General features: G+C 48.0%; 1 protein-coding gene across 3 annotated transcripts in view; it reads left to right on the top strand.

Moving 5' to 3' along the window:
• The window catches only part of fank1 (fibronectin type III and ankyrin repeat domains 1), a 72,219-nt gene that overhangs the window by 20,490 nt on the left and 30,617 nt on the right, over positions 1–21,112 (top strand). For all 3 annotated transcript variants that reach the window (XM_038773751.1, XM_038773750.1, XM_038773749.1), the window contains exons 3-5: positions 4,086–4,210; positions 13,274–13,355; positions 20,973–21,047. In XM_038773751.1, coding sequence (XP_038629679.1) covers positions 4,086–4,210; positions 13,274–13,355; positions 20,973–21,047 — 282 coding nt within the window. The remainder of the gene's footprint in view (positions 1–4,085; positions 4,211–13,273; positions 13,356–20,972; positions 21,048–21,112) is intronic.

Raw genomic sequence — 21,112 nt, forward strand, 5'->3', positions numbered from 1 at the left:
GGAGGGAAAAGGGGGAGGGAAAAGGAGGAGGGGGGGCGGACAATGACTATGTTTGTTTATTTAATTTAAATTTATTTTTAAGTTCTTTTGTTGTTCATTGGGGTTGGGGTTGGGGGGATGGGATACATATGGTCTGGGGGTGTTACAGTTATTATGGGTTATCTTGTTGCATTTCATTGTTTGTCGTTATGTTTTATATTTTCTGTAAAAAATTCCAATAAAAATTATATTAAAAAAAAAATGAATACATTCAGGAACTTGGCCTCCACAGCTTTCTGTGGTAGAGAATTCCACAGGCTCGCTACCCTTATTGTGAAGAGATTTTTCCTTACCTCAGTCCTAAATGGTCGACCCCATATCCTGATTCCCCAACCAGGGAAAACATCCTCCTTGCATCTCGTCCGTCCAGCCTTTTTCGAATTTTATATGTTTCGATCATATCTCCTCATTATTCTGAATTCTAGTGACTACAGGCCCAGTCAAACCAATCTCTCTTCATAGGAGAGTCCTACCAACCCCTGTATCATCCTAGTGAACCTCTACTGCATTCCCTCTATGGAATGTACATCCTTTCTTAGGTTAAGGAGACCAAAACTGCGTTCAATACTCCAGATGCCGGCTCACCAAGGCCCTGCAGAACTTCAGTAAGACATCTCTACATCTGAACTCAAATCACCTTGCAATGAAGGCCAACATATCAGTTCCTTTCCCAATTGCTTGCTGCACCTGCCTCCCCACTTTCACTGACTGGTGTATGAGGACACCCATAACCCTTTGCATAGCCACACTTCCCAATATACCGCCATTTAAATAATACCCTTCCTTTCTGTTTTTCAGACCAAAGTGTATAACTTCACATTTGGCCACATTGTACTGCATCGGCCAAATGCTTGCCCACTCACTCAACCTGTCTAAATCACCTTGAAGGCTCCTCACAACTCACAGTTCTGCCCAGTTTTGTGTTATTAGCAAACTTGGAAATGTTACATTTGGTTTTCTCATCCAGGTCATTTAGATATATCATGAACAGCAGTATAACATAGCTAAATGTGCCATTATACACAATGCCTCCTGCTCCTTGGTGTTTCTTATCTCCACCCGTACAGGTTCCACATCATGATTTTCCGATCCAATATCCTTTCTCACTGGGAGGGTTTGTTTTATTTGATGCTTATATTGTCAGGTGGGCCATAGTTTGGTGGGAGGATGGGATCGTTGTTGTTATCAAAGGGATTGACATTGTATTCGTTACCGTTTACTGTTTGTTGGTGGGGTGTAAACTCTGAAAGAAATGTGAAAATGGAGAATAAAAATATTTTAAAATAAATATATCCTTTCTCACTATTGCATTGATATCATCCTTTATGCATAATGCTACCCCACCTCCTTTCCATTTTTGTCTGTCCTTCCTAAACAATGAATACCCCTGGAAGTACAGTTCCTACCCTTGGTAACCCTGCAGCCATGTATCTGTAATTACAGTTATATTGTAACCGTTTATATCTATTTGCGCTGTTTATTCATCTACCTTATTGTGAATGTTCCGTGCATTAAGCTACTAACTTTTATCTTCTTAACCTTGTTAGTCATCTCAGCATTATTTTGCATTGTTGCCCATTTGTTTTTCACTATAGCCTTGCCATTCTTCTTCCTCCAATCTTGTGTGGCAGAGCCACCCATGGCACCATGGACTTGGCATTCATTGCTATACCCTGAGAAGTCTTCTCCACCCCCCCCCCTCCCCCCCACAGTATCTACAATGGTATATCTGTTAGAGAGAAGGGATTCCTGCACTTTCTGCCTTCCTCTACTCTGTCTAGTGGTCACCCATCCACTTTCTGCTTTTTTAGTCTTTAAGCCGGTGTGACCCCCTCATTGAATGTGGAATCGTGGATGCTCCAGCCACCTCTCCATCTCCGAAATATGGTTAGCCAGTAACTTCTGTTGGACCCACTTCCTGAAAATGTGGTCTCCAGGGACGCTGCATGTCTATGACTTCCCACATGATGCAGGAGGAGAACATCCTGGTGCTCATATGACTTCCCTATAGATTAAGCTTGTTAGTTACTCTCCTTAAGGAATACTATTTACGCTATTCAGACCTTATTCGAATCTGAACACTCCCATTGTAATGTAAAGACCTTGGCTTAAGTCTTTGAAGACCTTACTTTAAGTCTTACCGTTACTTCCCTCACAATAATTTTGTTACCTTATTTTATTGACCCCAACGTTCTTAGTTAGATCCAAATACAACTACTTGTTTAAAGCATATGTAATTTTCTAATTTACAGACACTCTCTAACAGCAGTTTCCTACCACCCAATGAACTTGTGGATTTCCTACAATGATACACTTTTTGTTTCAACAAGAACTTACTGTTGGACATTCTTACCAGACTGCTTCACTACGGTGCTGACTGCAGAACACTCTTCCCTGTCTGCTTCACTACGATGCTGACTGTAGGACACTCTTCCCAGTCTGCTTCACTGCAATTCTGACTTCAGGGCAGTCTTCTCAGACTGCTTACCTGCAATGCTAACAGCAGGACACTTCCCAGACTGCTTCACTGCTATACTGGCTGCAGGACATTCTTCCAAGTCTCTGCGGAATTGATTTAGGCCAAAACACTTTGCCTGCGTTGCTTTCATGTCAATATCTTGATTCCATTCTTCCTGAAAAATACTTTCAATTATGATTGTTGAAATGGTATTATGAAAGATAAATAATCAATTCTAAGTGATATCACACTGTGAATATGATATAAATAGCCTGACAGTAAAACTCTGTCCCCTTTTCTTTTGCTGTTATTCAGTTGCGTAACTTAACATTTGTCGCATCTATGATGCTAATAAAAAAATAAATACACACTTTTTGACATATATCATCGTCCTGTTCCATTTGTTGAATTAACTAACTGCGAAGCTTAACAGTTATGTTATGGGTTTGCTACTTGAGCGTTTAAATTCAGCAAAACCACAAAACAATTTCAAATTGTTGCTACAGTAACAACGTTGTGCTTGTTACCACTGCAACTAGGCTGACAGCTGCTTACAGATCAGTTTCCTGCCTCAGGAGAGACACTTTTGTGTATGTGCTACATTAAAGCTGATAGTTCATTCATCTTCACTAAGAATAATTGAGAATATTTTACACTTACAGTCCCTCAGATATTTGAACTATTTATTGTATACACAAGCAATTTCTAATAATTAGACAGAATAATTATTCATCATTGTTTGTTCTAAATCATAATTCTCTAACCTCTTTAGTGCCATTCTAATATATTGAGACGACAACAGAATACTGGGAACATTGTCCATCTTTTTTCACTGTTATTTTAACAGATTTAGCTTCCTTGCCTGTTGGGATTCACCACTAGGTGGCAGAAGTGCATTGGTTTCAAACTGGCAGGCAAGGAGATGACATGAATTTAGCACAGCAATATAACTTACCTTCATTCCGTCTGAATTAAATCCTATCAGTGTAAAAAGAAACAATTTTTCTCTCTGATGAACTTGATAATGTGTTTCTTTTTCACCAATAACCTGCCCCTTTTTAGCCCATTAACCATAGGAGAGGAATGTTCTGTCATCTCTAAATTTATGAAATCAAGTATGCTGTACACAGTATCCATCACTCGGCTTATTTATGAGTAGATGAGACCAAAGTTCTTCATGCTGAACCACATAATATTAACCATTATGTTTTAGCACAAAGACCTTTACTATAAGATTGTGCGATTTCCTGCCCTGGAGAGGATGACAACCAACTGAGTATTTACTAAATTACGACACAGTTGGAGAGTCCCAGGTTGAAGGGTATACATTAATTCACTCCGATAGTCTCAGCAACGCAGCCGGGTTGTTGTCAAATAATGTAATCAGAAGAATGTTTATGTTAAAATCTCAGTAGGAAGGGGTATTAAGATGATCACAATACATATTTTTATAAGAATGATGCTCACTCTTTGACAGTAACTGTTGCTTAACTATTTGATAAACAGGTATTGAAAAGCCATTTTACATTTTAGCTGATTTACTATTTGTATGCCTATCCCAAAGTTCTTTATGACTTTGTTTTCCCAGAGGATATGCTAAGCGACATGTTGTGACTGGCCTTGATGCTTCCACACTATATAGATTCCGACTAAAAGTCATTAGTCCGACAGGATGCTTTGCCTACAGTCCGAATGTGACTGTTTCTACTACCCGTGAGTCTCACTGAATATTGCTGCTTTCTTCCCCTATAGCACAATTGTTACAACCGTGTTACAGTTAAATATGACCTTGCTTCATTCAGTTGACGTACTGGTCAGAATGTTCCAGGCTTTACAACGTTTGCTGTTATAACTCGCAACGTCCTGCATTGCTTTCATGATGACGCTCAATAATTGTATGCGCAGTTCAGTTTAAGACCTGAAAGAATATTGATTCTACTGTCAACTTGATCTCACGCATCAGGCGCAAGAGAAAACAGAATGCAGTTTCTTATTCAGGGTCTGAAAGAATTGTACTTGTGATGTCCTGAATTAGCAGCAGCACAATGCTATCATGTTCAATTAGCTGGTTGAGGTGGTGGCTTCGTTGTCTGCACCAGTTCCGTGTAGACGAGCTTTGGCAGTTTTGACCCCTCACAAAGGCTTAGATGAACCAACGCTGGATTCAAGACTTTGATTTCTAATAACTGGACATTTAGTCCCGCAAACGTGTTAAATTCTTCTCTGCGGTTTTGTACAGTGCATCACTCACACAGATGTCCAAATACAAAAAAAAATGAAAGTTTGTTTAAAGTTCTTCAGATACTCATCAATAACAGAAAAGAAATGAAATAAACACTGAGCTATTCTTTGAGCCTAATTTTACACACAGTGGGTGGAATTTAATGGAAACATTTCCAAGTAAATTTGTGGCGGGTTTTGCAGGGAGTTCCCCACCTCTATCAAACGACACTTAGGGCGCGATTCTCCCGTCCGCCGGCCGTATTTTCCTGGGCGGTAGCCCTCGCCGGCAGTGTGATTTTCTATTCCCGCCACTTGCCAAAGGGATTTCCCATTGTGGCCACCCCACGCCGCTGGGAAACCCACGGGCGTGGGTGCGCTGCCTGTGTGACTGAGAATCCTGCTGGCGGAGAATCCCACCCCTAGTCACTATTTTGGGCTCTAGAGGGTTTCTCTCCGGATTAGCCCACATTTCTTTTTTCACACTGTGGAGCTGAACGCAGAGATCGGGCCACCATTTTGAAAGTGTCCTAATCTCTAACAGCTTGTGGGTTCCAACATCCCCCTCTCATGAGAAATGTTACCCCCCACACCCATGGGCATTACCCCACACCCTCCCAAGTGAGGACACCCCACTAGGGGGTCTGTGGTGGCCACCCCCTTCAGGCCACCTTCATGCCTCCCCCCCCCCCATAGGCCTCCCACCAGTAGTAGTTCCACCCATCACCATCCCCAGAGGCCCTTACATACCTGCCCTGCACCCCTCTAACCCTTCAAACCCCTCTCCACCCTCCTTTCATGGGCATGGCCCCCCTCGGGCCTTGACCTTTGACAGTGACATCCCGGCACCTGGGCAACTTTGCTTGGCAGTGCCAGTCAGATACCTTGGCAGTACAGGGTGGCAGTGCCAGCCTGGCAGTGCCAAGGTGCGCGTGTTTCAAGGGGAGGGCCAGGGGACCACCCTGCACTATCCCTGGCCCATAGTATGCACACAGCAAACTCTTCACTCTCCAACCAATTTGATATCTGCCTCGAATACGACTCAGTGCTCTGAGTAAGGCTACAATGCTGATTCCTGATAGGGGTTTTCCCTCAGTCTGCCATGTGACTTCCGGGGTTGACTTCCTGTGGTCATTTTGGTCAGGGAAACTCGGGCCGTGCTCACTCAGCGACCAGAAATTCCCGTCCAAAGTCAATGTACCGTAAAAAAAAGTCCGTGTCCCACCCATGGCAATCTTGCGATGGGCGCAGCCGAAGAATCAAGCCCAATGCCTCATAGTGTCATGAATACATAAATAGTCTTAAGTAGGAATACATAAATGTATATCTTACTTCTCTAAAAATAAGATTTTAAGAAAATTTGCTTTCTGTTTTAGTAAAAAGCATTCTTTATTGAGGGTATGGAGGACCAGAGGTGGGGGGAGGAGGGAGCCAGGAACACTGCAGAATTAAACTGTTGTTGATCATCAAACCAACCACAATGCCATCTTAGATACACAATGTGATAACAGTCTCTGAATACACAGAATGAGACAAGAGCGTGGGGAGACATAATTCAAAACTTCTGTTTTCAGCTCTTTGCCAACTTTTGGTTTGTTTTTCTTCCTTTGTTTATCAAAGTGGCATCAAAGTCAGTGTTCCTGGCTCCCTTCACTTATTTAGTTTTCTGTGCCCTTATCAAAGAGTGGTCATTCCTCAGACAGAAAACAAAATATTTGCATTTTATCTTTGAAATGAGACTTCTCTGAGACACATATATAGGTCTCTTACTCCATGTGATCACGTGGCACTGTTGATTATCACATCATCTTTATACACTTCCAGCTGTTGTTTTAAATCTGTCTCAGACTGATGAGAGGGATTAACCTCTTTTTAAAAAAGTATATGTTTATTAAGGTTTTACCACTTGATAAACAACGCAACAGAACCACAAGAATGAGACAGCGCAGCAAGCACAAGTAAAGGTTCAGCAAACATGAATACAGAAGGAGACGGGGAACGTAGTATAACCAGCTCAATACAATCATTAGACATAACTTGATGCCTCTATAAGACAACCAGAGAATAAAGGAGAAACAGGATAAGGTCATGAAAACATGATAAAATGGTGCACACCATTAGGCAGCAGGGTAGCATGGTGGTTAGCATAAATGCTTCACAGCTCCAGGGTCCCAGGTTCGATTCCCGGCTGGGTCACTGTCTGTGTGGAGTCTGCACGTCCTCCCCCTGTGTGCGTGGGTTTCCTCCGGGTGCTCCGGTTTCCTCCCACAGTCCAAAGATGTGCGGGTTAGGTGGATTGGCCATGCTAAATTGCCCGTAGTGTGCTAATAAAAGTAAGATTAATGGGAGGGTTGTTGGGTTACGGGTATAGGGTGGATACGTGGGTTTGAGTAGGGTGATCATGGCTCGGCACAACATTGAGGGCCGAAGGGCCTGTTCTGTGCTGTACTGTTCTATGTTCTACCTTCCCACACAGCGATTTCTTGCAATTGCCACTAGAGTTCAGGATATATTTCTTGCGTCATGTTCGGGTGCACATCAATACATATCTCCCTCTACTCCACCACGGCCAGAGACACCACAGTCTCCTCTCCTCAGATACCAGACCTTTCTGCACCCACGCAGGAACCAATCATGGATTCCTCACACTCACCCTTAAAAAAAAGGAAACATACAACGAAAATACACGAGAACCCCAGTTCTAAAAGAGTGTTACATATATACCACACAACACAGCAAAACCCCAGTCTCAGGCCCATTACAGAACCAACATTATTCCCCACATTTATACAGAGAGGACCAGCAGCAACATGTTCGGATTATGATCAGTGTCCTCAATACCTTCCAAGAAAACAAAAAAGAAAGAGAAGTAGAACTCCCAGGAGTGGATCACAGGATAACGAAGGATCAGGACCCCATCATAGTCCATAATTCCTGAGACACGCCTATTAACCCATTAATGGAGAAGAGAACAAGCTGCTCATTCAAAGAAGAAAGCATTGCCACCATTAAGTGTGCGACAGGATATCAAGCAAAGTACAGGACTCGGCTCAACCCCAAGCTCCCGTGCACAGAAGAAGCAAAATCCAGCCTCTCAGGATGTCCCCAATGAGTTATTTCAATCAGGGACATCCCAAGCTCCAGAGGGCAGGAGGATACCAACTACAGCAACGGGCCTGGCACAGTCTGACAAAGAAGAATCAATTACCCCCCCCCCCCCCCCCCCCCCCCCCCCCCCCCCCCCCCCCCCCCCCCCCAACCTGGTACAATAAAGGGAACCACCAGCTGACCAGAGCAGAATTTATAACTGGACACTGCTCACCCAGATGAAGAGAAAAAGAACCCCCTCCACCGAGGGAAAGAACATTTGAAGAATAATAGACACTGCCCACACTGCACGTCATCACAAGAAAGATATTAAAGGAGACGAAAGCCTGAACAGAGACACAAACACAGCTTCCACATGGAAAACCCAACCACAATGAGGCCGACACTCAGGAAACCATCACATAAGACCACCGAGAAGACGATATCTAACTCCCCCATCAAACTTACACCTACAGGAGGGAGGGGCTCCAACAGTGTAGAGGTATGGCAAACAGGCTCTCTCTTCAACACATCAATCAAAGATTGACCAACCACACCTCGCCGTGCGCTGCCACTCAATTGCTCCTGTTCTAATAGCTTTAAAGAAGTCAAACCCAAAAAGAAACACTCCAACCTCAGAAAACGTTAGAAGGAACCCAGTCTACCTCAGGGTACAGAGGGCGGGATTCAGTGACGCCGGAATCCCGAATTATGATGGGGCGGAGAATCATGAATCAGCTAAAAATCAAGGTTGGCGCCTGGCACCCAACGGAGTTCCATGCTCCGGCAGCTCGATGGCAATGTGGACACGTTCCATGCCCCACGCCAGCATGGGCATTCAAAATGTAGAGTCGCGTTTGTTAACATATCGTTAACGGGTCCAACCCAGTAGTCGGAAATGATGCTGACGCAGTTCACTTGTGGTGTTTAGAAATGTGGACCAAGGCCCCAGAAACCACACTACTAGAGGACCTGATAGGCTCAAGCAGCAAGGACTATGTGGGAAAATTACTGGGCAGAGCCCGAACACCACTGGACGAGACCAGACAAAAATGGGAGGACGAACTGGGGATGGATGTAATGTGTGGACTCTGGAGCGAAGCACTGAGCAGGGCTAATTTCACCTCCTCCTGCGCAAGGCTAAGCCTAATGCAGCTCAAAGTGAGGCACAGTGCGCACCTGACCATAACCTGAATGAGCAGGTTCTTCCCAGAGGAATGTGAACGGTGCCAGAGGGGCCCGGCCAACCACACCCACATGTTCTGGGATTGTCCTAAATTTGCTGGGTTCTGGACAGCCTTCACCGAGGCAATGTCCAAGGTTGTGGGGTGAGGGTCAAGCCATGCCGAATAGTGGCAATCTTAGGGGTATCAGAGCAGCCAGAACTACACATGGGGAAGGGGGCTAACGCCCTTGCTTTCGCTTCCCTAATCGCACGCCGGAGAATCCTGCTTGGCTGGCGATCAGCAGCACCACACACAGTTGCAGACTGGCTCGCTGACGTTTCGGAATTTCTCCACCTGGAGAAGTTTAAATATGCCACCCAAGAGTCGGAGGAAGGCTTCCTAGATCCTTGGGGGCAGTTTGTTGGCCTGTTCCAAAACCTGTTTGAGGCCAGCAACGAGGAGTAAGTTAAGAAGAAAAAAACAAGATATTTGAGGAACCAAAGGATTGCGCAACCCGGGGGGGAGGGAGGCCGCACTTTTCCCTGAGAATAAAAGCAAAACACAACCAAAGCCAAAAGGGGGCGTGGGGGAAGGAAGGGAGGGAGGAAGGGCAAGGGGGGATTGGGGGGGGGGGGTGCATAGTGCCCAACCTCCCCCCCCCCCCCACCCCCCCACTCCCCCTCCAATCAGGTGCCACCCTGCTGGGGGGGTATCATACAGCCCACCCAAGGAGGGCTCTCACAGTATACCCCACAGGAGGGCTCCGAATAGGGGCTGCAGAGGGCATGGGTAGCGCCAGCAAGGATAGGTGGTGGGGTTAGAGACCCCCTGGTGGAGCCAGGTGTGGAGTGCAGAAGGCTGAGTGTCAGGGGGAACGGTCGGGGATGGGGTTTAGATTGGGAGGGGAAATGGGACATGCTGGGGCAGGGGCTGCAATGCAAGCCAGGGCCACTGTGTAGCCCGTTGGACCTGAATGGGCACGAGAGTACTCACCAGCTAACAGGTCTGCCGTTAACCCCTGGGACAATGGATTTTGGAGTCCAGCCAGGAATGGTTGTCATCTGCCTGGTGGCGGTGGCCCTTGTGGACACACTAAGGCTGCACGGGCAGGTGCTGCTCGGGGAGGACCCTGCAGAACAGGAGCCAGATGAGCAGGGGCCAGACGGTGAGGATGGAGAGCCGGCCGCCCAACAGGCCGGGAAGGAGGTGGGAAGGAGGCACTGCATCAGACCCCATGTACATCGGCAGTGCCTGTTATTTGAGGACCTGCTGGACGGGGCATATCATTGATGACTGTAGCTGAGCAGGGAGACCGTGCAACATATCTTCCGGATTATGGTGCACCTGTAACCAAGAGGATAGGGAGGAGGGCAGCGGCTCCTGGTGACCGTCAAGGTGATGGTCGTACTGAACTTTTACGCCGCAGTGTCATTCCACGTGCCAAATGGGGACCAGTCTGGGATCTCCCAGAACTCTATCCACAGGTGCATCCACACCCTCATGGCTGCCCTATATGCCTGGACGGTGCACTGTATAAACCTCAATGTGAACTGCACCCACCAGGTTGTCCAGCAGCAGGATTCGCCGCCATCTCAGGCATACCCCAAGTCCAGAAGGTGATCAATGGGACACATGTCCCCCTACGATCAATGGTGCATTAGGGGGTGCCATTCATCAACCAGGCTTCCACTTGATGAATGTGCATTTGGTGTGTGAGCACCGGCTGCACATCGTGCATGTTTGTGCCCGGTCCCAGGCAATGTGCACAACGCATTCATCCTGGAGCACTTGGCAGTTTCTGGCACCTTCAAGGCGCTCCCTCAGGTGATGGGTTGTCTCATTGTCGACAGGGGTTATCCGCTGCAGTCGTGATTAATGACGTCTGTCTGGAGACCCCAGATCAATGCGGAGAACCGTTACAATGACGCCCATGCTGCAACCAGCAATGTCTTCAAGCTGTGTATCGGCTTCCTGAAGCTGTGGTTCAGGTGCTTGGGCCGCTCTGATGGGGCACTCCAGTATAACCCAAGAAAGGTCTCCCACATCGTGGTGGCCTGCAGAAGCAGAGGGGTCATGCTGGAGGAGGAGGATGAACGCCAGGCCTCATCTGATGAGGAGGATGTGGAACAGGGTCAGCATCGGCATGGCATGGGGCTTGGGTGGGCACAGGAAGCTGCATGATGTGTGTGCTGAGGCTGACACGCACGGGACAACCTAACCATCTCCAGATTCGCCAATGAGGCAGCCTCACCATCGGCAGCCCAGTCGTCCCATCTCACCCCCACATACCCCCCGTCACCCAAGGCCACCCTGTACCCCGTACCTGTATTCCATTCCCCCTGCACACCCCCCCCCCCCCCCCCCCCCTCCCAACTCACCTAGCACCTCCACTCCCTTCCGAGCTTCCCATCAGCTTCATCACAGGGTGTTGGCCCTGGGTTGGCAGTATCAGCAGGTCTGGTCCATGAGATGGAGGATGGTGACAGTCAGCAATCATAGAATCATATAATTTATAGTGCAGAAGGAGGCCATTCAGCCCATTGTGTCTGCACCAGCCCTTGGAAAGAGCACCCCACTTAAATCCCACACCTCCACCCTATAACCTTTACCCCTGTAACCCATTAACCCCACCTAACCTTTTTGGACACAGGGCAATTTAGAATAGCCAATCCACCTAACCTGCACATCTTTGGACTGTGGGAGAAATCCGGAGTACCCGGAGGAAACCCACGCACACACGGGGAGAACATGCAGACTCCACACAGACATTGACCCAAGCCGGGAATCGAACCTGGGACACTGGAGCTGTGAAGCAACCGTGCTAACCACTATGCTATCGTACTGCCCTAATGAGCTCTGATGCTCTGCATCGTTTAACAGAGTCTGACTCCTGCCCTCATGTCCACCCGGATGATCCCTGCATGTGGGCTAGACAGTCCATCACACGGGCCCACAGACCTTGAGGGTAGACAGGGCTGGGGATAGGGTGCGGAGGAGGTTTGGGGTTGGTCCTGGGCATGGTGAGCCATGATGGGTCACTCATTGGGTAGACCCTACCACATGGTGTCCCCACATCATGAGGGGGCACGGTAGCACACTGGTTAGCACAGTTGCTTCACAGCCCCTGGGTCCCACGTTCAATTCCCGACTTGGCTCACTGTTTGTGCGGAGTCTGCACGTTCTCTCCGTGTGTGTGTGGGTTTCCTCTGGGTGCTCAGGTTTCCTCCCACAGTCCAAAGATGTGCAGGTTAGGTAGATTGGCCATGCTAAATTGCCCTCCGTGTCCAAAAAGGTTGGGTGGGGTTGCTGGGTTACGGGGATGGAGTTGAGGTGTGGGCTTAGCTAGGGTGCTCTTTCCACCGGCCGGTGCATAATCGATGGGCCGAATGGCCTCCTTCTGCACTGTAAATTCTGTGATTCTATGATCTCTGGCCCCGTCTCCTTACACCTCTGAGGGCGCCCCGGTTGGGGGGGGGGGGGGGTACACCCGACTGCCGTGTGGATTCTGGCCCGTGCCATCCTCCAAAGCCCCCAGGACAGTCGGGTGTACCCTCCCCCTCCCACTACACCACCCCGGTCTCCTACAGCCCCCCACTCGACACACTCTGCACCCAGCCCAACCCATCCACACCCCACACCCTTCGGATAGAAGGCCGAGGCAGATCGGAACGTTGGTAAATAAGGTGAAGGACACCAGCCAGTCCCGCCTCGTAATAAGGTAACTCTGCAAGACACAAGACAGGATGCATGGTGAGATCATGGCGGGGGAGGGGTAACTCACATGCCATAGTGACATCACAACGCATTGGGGGCACACTTTCTAATAATAATCTTTATTGTCTCAGGTAGGCTTACATTAACACTGCAATGAAGTTACTGTGAAAAGCCCTTAGTCGCCACATTCCGGCACCTGTTCGAGTACACAGAGGGAGAATTCAGAATGTCCAGTTCACCTAACAGCACGTCTTTCGGGGCATGTGGGAGGAAACCGGAGCACCCGGAAGAAACTCACGCAGACACGGGGAGAACGTGCAGACAGTGACCCAAGCCGGGAATCGAACCTGGGACCCTGAAGCTGTGAAGCAACAGTGGCAGGGGTTTTATGAATGTTTGGGTCAGGAGTGCTGCCAGGAGCATGGAGCTTGTGATTCACCCTGGCCACCCTGAGGAGCTTCTTGTGAAACTGTTGTCCGATCCACAATTGTTACTGGGTACAGTAATAAATATTCAATCTTGTTTTATTTTTCCTTTCATGGTTGACATGTAGCTTTTAACCTTTACTTTCTGTTCCTTTTACGATTAGGGGAACCAATGAATGGAAAGCATCTGCACCATGCTATAATTAAGAATGATGTCAAGGAAGTATGCCACATACTGCAGTCAGGGTAGGTGACCTTGCTTACATCTGCTCGCTGGTTTACAGCTATTTGCAACAGTGTGGTATTGATTCCCCTTACTAATACAGGCTGCGTATTTACGGTTGACAAATTTCAATTGGTTTACTCTGAATTTGATATTCTGTTCCCAAATTATTGCATTTTTACATACAGATACAACGGGCTATATTTTCTTTAACACTCAAAAATTGTTACAGCTATGCTTATAATTTACCAAGGAGAATCTTAAATTTTCAGCATATAAATGCAACCCAGATTGTTTAATTTCTACATTTCACACTTCCACAGACCGATACCTGTATCATCGTCAGTGCTGGTGTGAAATATATAAAATTTAACATACTGAGGGGCTAGTTTACCCCAATGCATTCCAAATATTACATGAGACTAGGGTGAATTATTTTTTTTTTAACATCGGCACACCCCAAGGACGAAAAATCTCTTCTGCCTTTGCTTTTTGAAGAAGGTGTCCAGCCAAAAGACCATTTTGCACATTAGGCTAACAAAACAGTAATGTTAAAATGATGAGTTAGAAGTTGGAATCCTACAGCTCAGGGCAGATACCTTTTTTAACCTGAGCAAATATCTCTTTATTGGCTAGAGTGGTAGCAAACCAGGCAAGTAAGCCCCAAAATACGTGCTTGTTAGGTGAATTGGACATTCTGAATTCTCTCTCAGTGTACCCGAACAGGTGTGGCGTCTAGGGCATTTTCACTGTAATTTCATTGTTTTAAAAAAATATATTTTTTATTCTAATTTTCTCCCAAATTTACACCCAACAATAATCAAAAATCAGTAATGAATGTAATATCAATCCCCATATCAATAACAACGATTCCATCCTCCCATCAAACACCAGACATTGGCCCGCATGTTAACATAAACAAATGACAAAAAGGAATCAGGAATCACCCATAGTCACCATTAACACATGCAGTCCTTTTCCCCCCAACCCTCCCAGCCCCCAACCCCCCTAATGTTTGATGTGATCCAATTCTCGAAAGTGCATAACGAATAACACCCATGAATTGTAGAACCCCTCCATCCTTCCCCTCAGTTCAAATTTGACCTTTTCAAGCGTTACAAATTCCAGCAGGTCCCCCTGCCATGCCAGGGCACAGGGTGGAGAGGTTGATCTCTACCCTAACAGGATCTGCCTTCGGGCGATCAACGAGGCGAAAGCTACAACATCTTCTTCCGCGCCCGTTTCCAACCTTGGCTGGACCGACACCCCGAATATGGCCTGCTGAGGGCCTGGGTCCATTTTCACGTGCACCACTTTAGAGATTACCCTAAACACCTCCTTCCAGTAATCCTCCAGCTTTGGACAGGACCAAAACATATGAACGTGGTTTGCGCCCCCCGCACTGTTCACACACACCTTCTATCCCGTCAAAGAGCCGGCTCATTCTCGCCCTTGTAAGGTGCGCTCTATACACCACCTTTAGCTGTATCATCCCCAACCTCGCACACGAGGTGGAGGCTTTCACCCTCTGGAGTACCTCACACCAGAACCCCTCCTCGATACCCTCTCCCAACTCTTCCTCCCACTTTGCCTTGATCCCTTCTAGCGGCGCCTTCTCCTCCTCCAAAATAGCCCCGTAAACCGCCAACATTACCCCCTTCACCCATTCCCCCTGTTGTCAGCACCTCCTCCAGCAGTGTGGAAGCCGGCTCTACTGGGAAGCTGTATCTCCTTTCTGGCAAAGTCTCGAACCTGCATGTATCTAAATATTTCCCCCTGCTCCAGCCCATACTTCGCTCCCAGCTCCTTCAATCCTGCAAAACGATCCCCAAGAAATAAATCTTTTAGTGTCCTAATTCCTTTCTCCTCCCATCTCCGAAAATTTCCATCCCACTTCCCCAGCTCAAATCTACAGTTGCCCCGAATCGGCATTTCCCTTGACCCTGCCCCTAACCTAAAGTGCTGTCGATACTGCCTCCAAATTCTCAACGAAGCTATTACTACCGGACTTCCTGAGTATTTCCCCAGGGCCGTCGGGAGCGGTGCTGTCGCTAGCGCCTTCAATCCCGGCCCCCTGCCCAAACTCTCCTCCATCCTGACCCAAAGGGAGTCAACCCCTCTGACCCAGCTCCGTACCTTCTCCACATTCGCCATCCAGTAATAATACATAAGGTTCGGAAGACCCAAACCCCCTGCCTGCCTTCCTTTCTGTACTAGCACCTTATTAAATCTGGCCACCTTCCCCCCCATATGAATAAGGTTCCCTTCAATCATTCTGAAAAATGCCTTTGGCAGGAAAATCAGCAGGCATTGAAAAATAAACAGGAATCGCGGCAGCACAAACATTTTAACCGCCTGTACCCGACCCGCCAATGACAGAGCGAGACCATCCCACCTTGCCAGATCAGCTTTCACCCTCCCCACCAAACTAGAGCCCCTCCCGAATCTCGAGCAACCTGCAGCCCCAGGTATCTAAAGTGAGTCCCTGCCTTATGGAACGGCAGCCCCCCCCCCCACCCCTGCCCCCACTCCTGGCCGAGACACCACAAAATGTTCACTCTTGTCTAGATTTAATTTGTACCCTGAGAAAGACCCAAACACCCGAAGCAGCTCCAGTATTCCCCCTATAGACGCATTTGGTTCCGACACGTATAATAAGTCATCGGCATATAAGGACACCCTATGCTGTATCCGTCCCCCCCCCCCCCCCCCCCTCCCCGCACACTATTCCTTTCCATGCCTCTGAACTTCTTAATGCGATGGCCAATGGCTCAATTTCGAGTGCAAACAGCAGGGGGGACATAGGACATCCCTGCCTAGTCCCACGGTGGAAAGGATAGTATTCTGAGCTGATGTTGTTTGTGCGGACACTGGCCATCGGCTCCTTATGTAGTAGCTTTACCCAGTCCACAAATCTGGGTCCAATTCCAAACCGCTCAGGAACTGTCATCAAGTACCCCCATTCTACTCGGTCAAACGCTTTCTCGGCGTTTCTTTTCCTTCCCCTCCACCGGTGCCATAACCACGTTCAATTCCCTCCTAATGTTCGAAAAGAGCTGCCTCCCTCTCAGAAACCCCGTCTTATCTTCACCTATCACCTTTGGGAGGCACTCCTCTAGCCTACCTGCCAGTACCTTCGCCAATATCTTTGTGTCCACGTTTAAAAGTGATATGGGCCTATACGACGCACACTCTGTCGGATCCTTATCTTTCTTAGATAACAGGGAAATCGATGTCTGCCCCAAAGTTTGTGGTAACACCCCCTTCCCTATCGCCTCCTCAAACTTCCCTACCTTCAGTGGTACCAGCTTATTTTTGCATTTTTTATAATATTCTACTGGAAACCCATCCGGCCCTGCCAACTTCACCGACTGCATCCTCCCAATCGCATCTTTTATCTACTGCTCCATTATCGCCCCCTCTAATGTAGCCATGTCCCTCTCCCCTAACCTTGGGTACTCCAGCCCATCTAGAAATTCCTGCATTTCCCGGCTTCCCCTGTGTCGTTCTGACCTGTACAACCTCTCATAGAATTCCTTAAAGACCTTGTTAGTCTGATCTGGAGCTACCACCAACTTCGCTACCCTGTCCTGCACCTGGAAAACTTCCCTTGCTGCAGCGTCCCTACGGAGCTGACCCGCCAACATAAGGCCCACCTTCTCTCCATGCTCCTGCTTGCCTCACTTGGCGTACCACCTTCCTGGTAGATAGTCGGTCAAAGCTCGTCTGGAGGTCCTTCCTCTTTTCCAACTGTACTGGGTCCCTACCTTCTGCATACCTCCTGTCTACCTCCAGAATCTCATCTATTACCCTCTGACATTCCAACCTCTCCTCTTTGTCTAGCCTAGCCTTGAAGGGGATCACCTCACCCCTCACCACCACCTTTAAAGCCTCCCAGACAACCGCCTTTGACACCTCACCTGCGCAGTTAAAACCTACATATTCCTCAATTACTTTTTCAATTTTGACACAGAATCCTCGGTCCCCCAACAGTCCCGCATTTAACTTCCACCCTTGTCTCTGTACCATCCCCTTCTCCAGTACCATATGCACCCAATGCGGAGCATAGTCTGATATTGCAATTGCCAAGTACTCCGACACTTTACTCCCAGCCAGCAGTGCCTTCCCCACCATGATAAAGTCAATCCGTGAGTACACCTTATGGACCGCCAAAGGTCCACCCCTCCCATTTCCACCATTAGCCCAGCCAGCGCCTTGGCCCCCCCCCCCCCCCCCCCCTCCCCGACGGGACCAGTGAGCGCGGCCGTGACCTGTCCAATTTTGGCTCCTGCACCAAGTTCCAGTCCGCCCCCACTACAGTTTGTGTGTGTCCAAGTTGGGGATGGCCCCAAACACCTTCTTCGTGAATCCCACATCGTCCCAATTGGGACCATATAAACTTACCAGCGCCACTAGCCTCCCCTCCAGCGCCCCTGTCACAATCACATACCTATCCCCCTGATCTGCAACCACCTTCTCCATCTGGAACCGTACCCTTTTGCTGACCATTACTGCTACCCCTCGAGCCCTTCCGCCAAATCCAGGATGAAACACCTGACTAATCCAGCCCTTTTTAAGTCTCACTTGGTCCTTCACCCTCAGGTGAGTCTCCTGCAGCATTGCTACATCAGCCTTCAAACTTTTAAGATGTGAAAGCATCCTTGACCTCCTGACTGGCCTCCCAGCCCCCTCACATTCCACGTGACTATCCTAACTGGGGGTCTCTCACACCCTCCTCCCCTTCTTATCCACCATCATCATACCACCGGGCCCTGCCCCATGAGCCTGACCCGTCCCTTTCCATTATTAACATCGAACTCCCTCCCCCCCTCCCAGAATCCCCCCTGCACTTCCCCTCGAAAAAATCTCACCCAGTATCGATCCTCCCCCCAAACTTGCTCGCTTCGTAGGTCCATCAAAACCTGCTAACTAGGCTAATTTCATTGCAGTGTTAAGCCTACTTGTGACACTAATAAAGATTATTATTAATTATTTAAATCCCATGAATGCAATAAAGCATATGGTAGCCTACGTATATATTATGGTTATGGTACCGGACCTGCATCCTAGCAGCTGTGAGTTCAAATACCACCATGGCGAGTTGTGAAATTGAACTCTATTTATCCTCTGGCACTAAGAAGAATAACCATGAAAGTCTTTGATTATCATCAAATCTCATCCAGTTAAAAAAATACCCCAGGAGAGTCTGCTCCACCCCTGACCTGACCTACATTTACAACTCTAAGTTTAATGCTATAGGCCACAATGCTATGGCCACACTGTGCCTGTAAAGCAGCTCGCCGCGGTGCAGCGTGGCTGATAAAAACCAGGAGACCCCGTTCCCGGGATCTATCTGGCTCACAACGCCACGTGAGATCTAACGCAATCTCGCAAGATGTTGTGATGTAAATCCTGCCATTGTGGACAGGATCACTTTTTAGAAAATCTGCTTGTTATAGCGAGACAGCAATAACTGTTCAGATCCCTGAAGTACCTGAGGCGTTGGGAATGGGTACCAGATGGAATGGCACACGCGGTGGTCTCCCGGGGATCAGATACCCCCAGGTGCATACCCTTTGGGCAGAGGGCACCCTGGCACTGTTGGTGCCACCAAGGCACCCTGACACTTCCAGCCTGACACTGTGACACTGCCAGCTGGCATGGGCACTGCCAGGGTGTTAGGTCGGCACTGCACAAGGAGCCAAGCTCACATTTTTTGCGCGGGTGTGATCAGGCTCGGGGTACCCTGCATGGGTGTTCGGGGGGTGGGGCAGGGAACCTCCCATTGTGCGTTGGACCTTGGGGGGGGTGGTCATGAGTCACTTTGGGGCCTCAGATATCAGGATACCATTCAAAAATGACGTCCTGATGTCTTGCCACACTGAGGAGTTCTGGCGAGCGGGGTTCCTCAGTATACAAAATGCGGTTATGTGTGGCCTCGTTGAAGCCCATCATCAAACACGAGTCGCGTTTTATAGTCTTGCGGTTCTCGGCGATGAAAACTCCGGGAAACACGCAGCTAAACACCCTCGCGATGGGACTTTGTTCCCGTTTAGTAAAATCGCGCCAATAGGAGAAGTAATTGTGGTTGCCAAAATCCCAGTCTAGCGGCTATGTCCTTTAGGACCCAGCCAGTTCAGTCTGTGGTGGTACCACTGAGCCAGTCCTGGTGATGGGCATTGAAGACCCCCACCCAGAGTACATTCTGCACGCTGCCACCCTCAGTGCTGCCTCAAAGTGGTGTTCAACATGCGGGAGCATGTATTGAGCAGCTTACAGTGGACAGTATGTAGTAATCAACAGGTTTCTTTGCCCATGTTTGACCTCGTGCCATGATACTTCGTGGACTCCAGAGTCAATGTTGAGGACTCCCAGGGTAACTCCCTACCAACTATATACTACTGCACTGCCACCTCTACTCATAGATCATATAATTCATAGAATTTACAGTGCAGAAGGAGGCCATTCATCCCATTGAGTCTGCACCGGCCCATGGAAAGAGCACCCTACTTAAGCCCACCTAACAAGCACATCTTTGGACTGTGGGAGGAAACCGGAGCACCCGGAGGAAACCCACGCAGACACGGAGAGAACGTGCAGACTCCACACAGACAGTGACCCAAGCCGAGAATCGAACCTGGGACCCTGGAGCTGGAGCTAACCACTATGCTACCATGCTGCCCACGACAGGATATGGCAGGACATACCCAGGAATGGTGAGGGGTTGATGATGGTGTTGTCTGGGACATTGTCTGTAAGGGACAATTCCGTGAGTGTGATTATGTCAGGATTTGGTTGACTAGTCTGTGAGACAGCTCTCCCAGTTTTGGCAAGAGCCCCCAGATGTTAGAAAAGAGGACTTACAGGGTGGACAGGGCTGGGTTTGCCATTGTCGTTTCCAGTGCCTGGGTGGTCTGTTTGGTTCCATTCCTTTGTAGCTGTTGAGTAAAACTGAGTGGCTTGCTAGGGCATTGCGAGGGACATTTAAAAGTCAAACACATTGCTGTGAGTCTGCAATAACATGAAGGTCAGACCAGGTATAAATGTCAGGTTTCCTTCCCTGAATGGCATTAGTGAACCAGATGGGTTTTTATGACAATCGACAATAGCTTCATGGTCACCTTTAGAATTTTTATTCCAGATGTTTCATTGAGTTTTAAAATCCATCATCTGCCGTGGTGGGGTTCGAACCAGGGTCCCTAGACAATTACCCTGGGCCTCTGGATTACTAGTCCAGTGACAATACCACTGTGCCACCACCTCCCCTAAATTACATATTCAAAGGACTCCAATTACATATGGACCAAAATATTGCCTATGACAACTATATCTGGAAAGCTCAAATGATAACCTGAATTCTAAATGATTTGTAAACTTACGCACTTTATAAGAAATAATGCCCAGCAAATCCACTTGCCTCAGTACTAATCTGTCCTCTTCATATGTTTTAATATGGGAGTTTTCTTTGTCCCTTTCCTGACATTTAGATCTTGCTCTGTGGGTATCAGCCGCCCACTGAACTGCTCATTCTTCCAAGTGTGGGTATAAAAGCCAGCAGGGTATTTAAAATTGAAAAGAGGTTTTCTGCTGTTCAAAAGTTCAAAAGAATTTCACTGTGAACCTTCTTATTACTCTTTCAGAAATGTGAAGGTGGATGTCCTTGATGAGCTTGGGTTCCCTCCGCTTGTGTTAGCTGCTCAGAAAGGATACCAAAGGTATTCAGTCATGTAATGGACACAGCATTTCATAGTGGTTCAGTGATAAAATGCTGGCTTTAATT

The sequence above is a fragment of the Scyliorhinus canicula genome, chromosome 16 (assembly GCF_902713615.1).
Source record: "Scyliorhinus canicula chromosome 16, sScyCan1.1, whole genome shotgun sequence".
Lineage (NCBI taxonomy): Eukaryota > Metazoa > Chordata > Chondrichthyes > Carcharhiniformes > Scyliorhinidae > Scyliorhinus > Scyliorhinus canicula.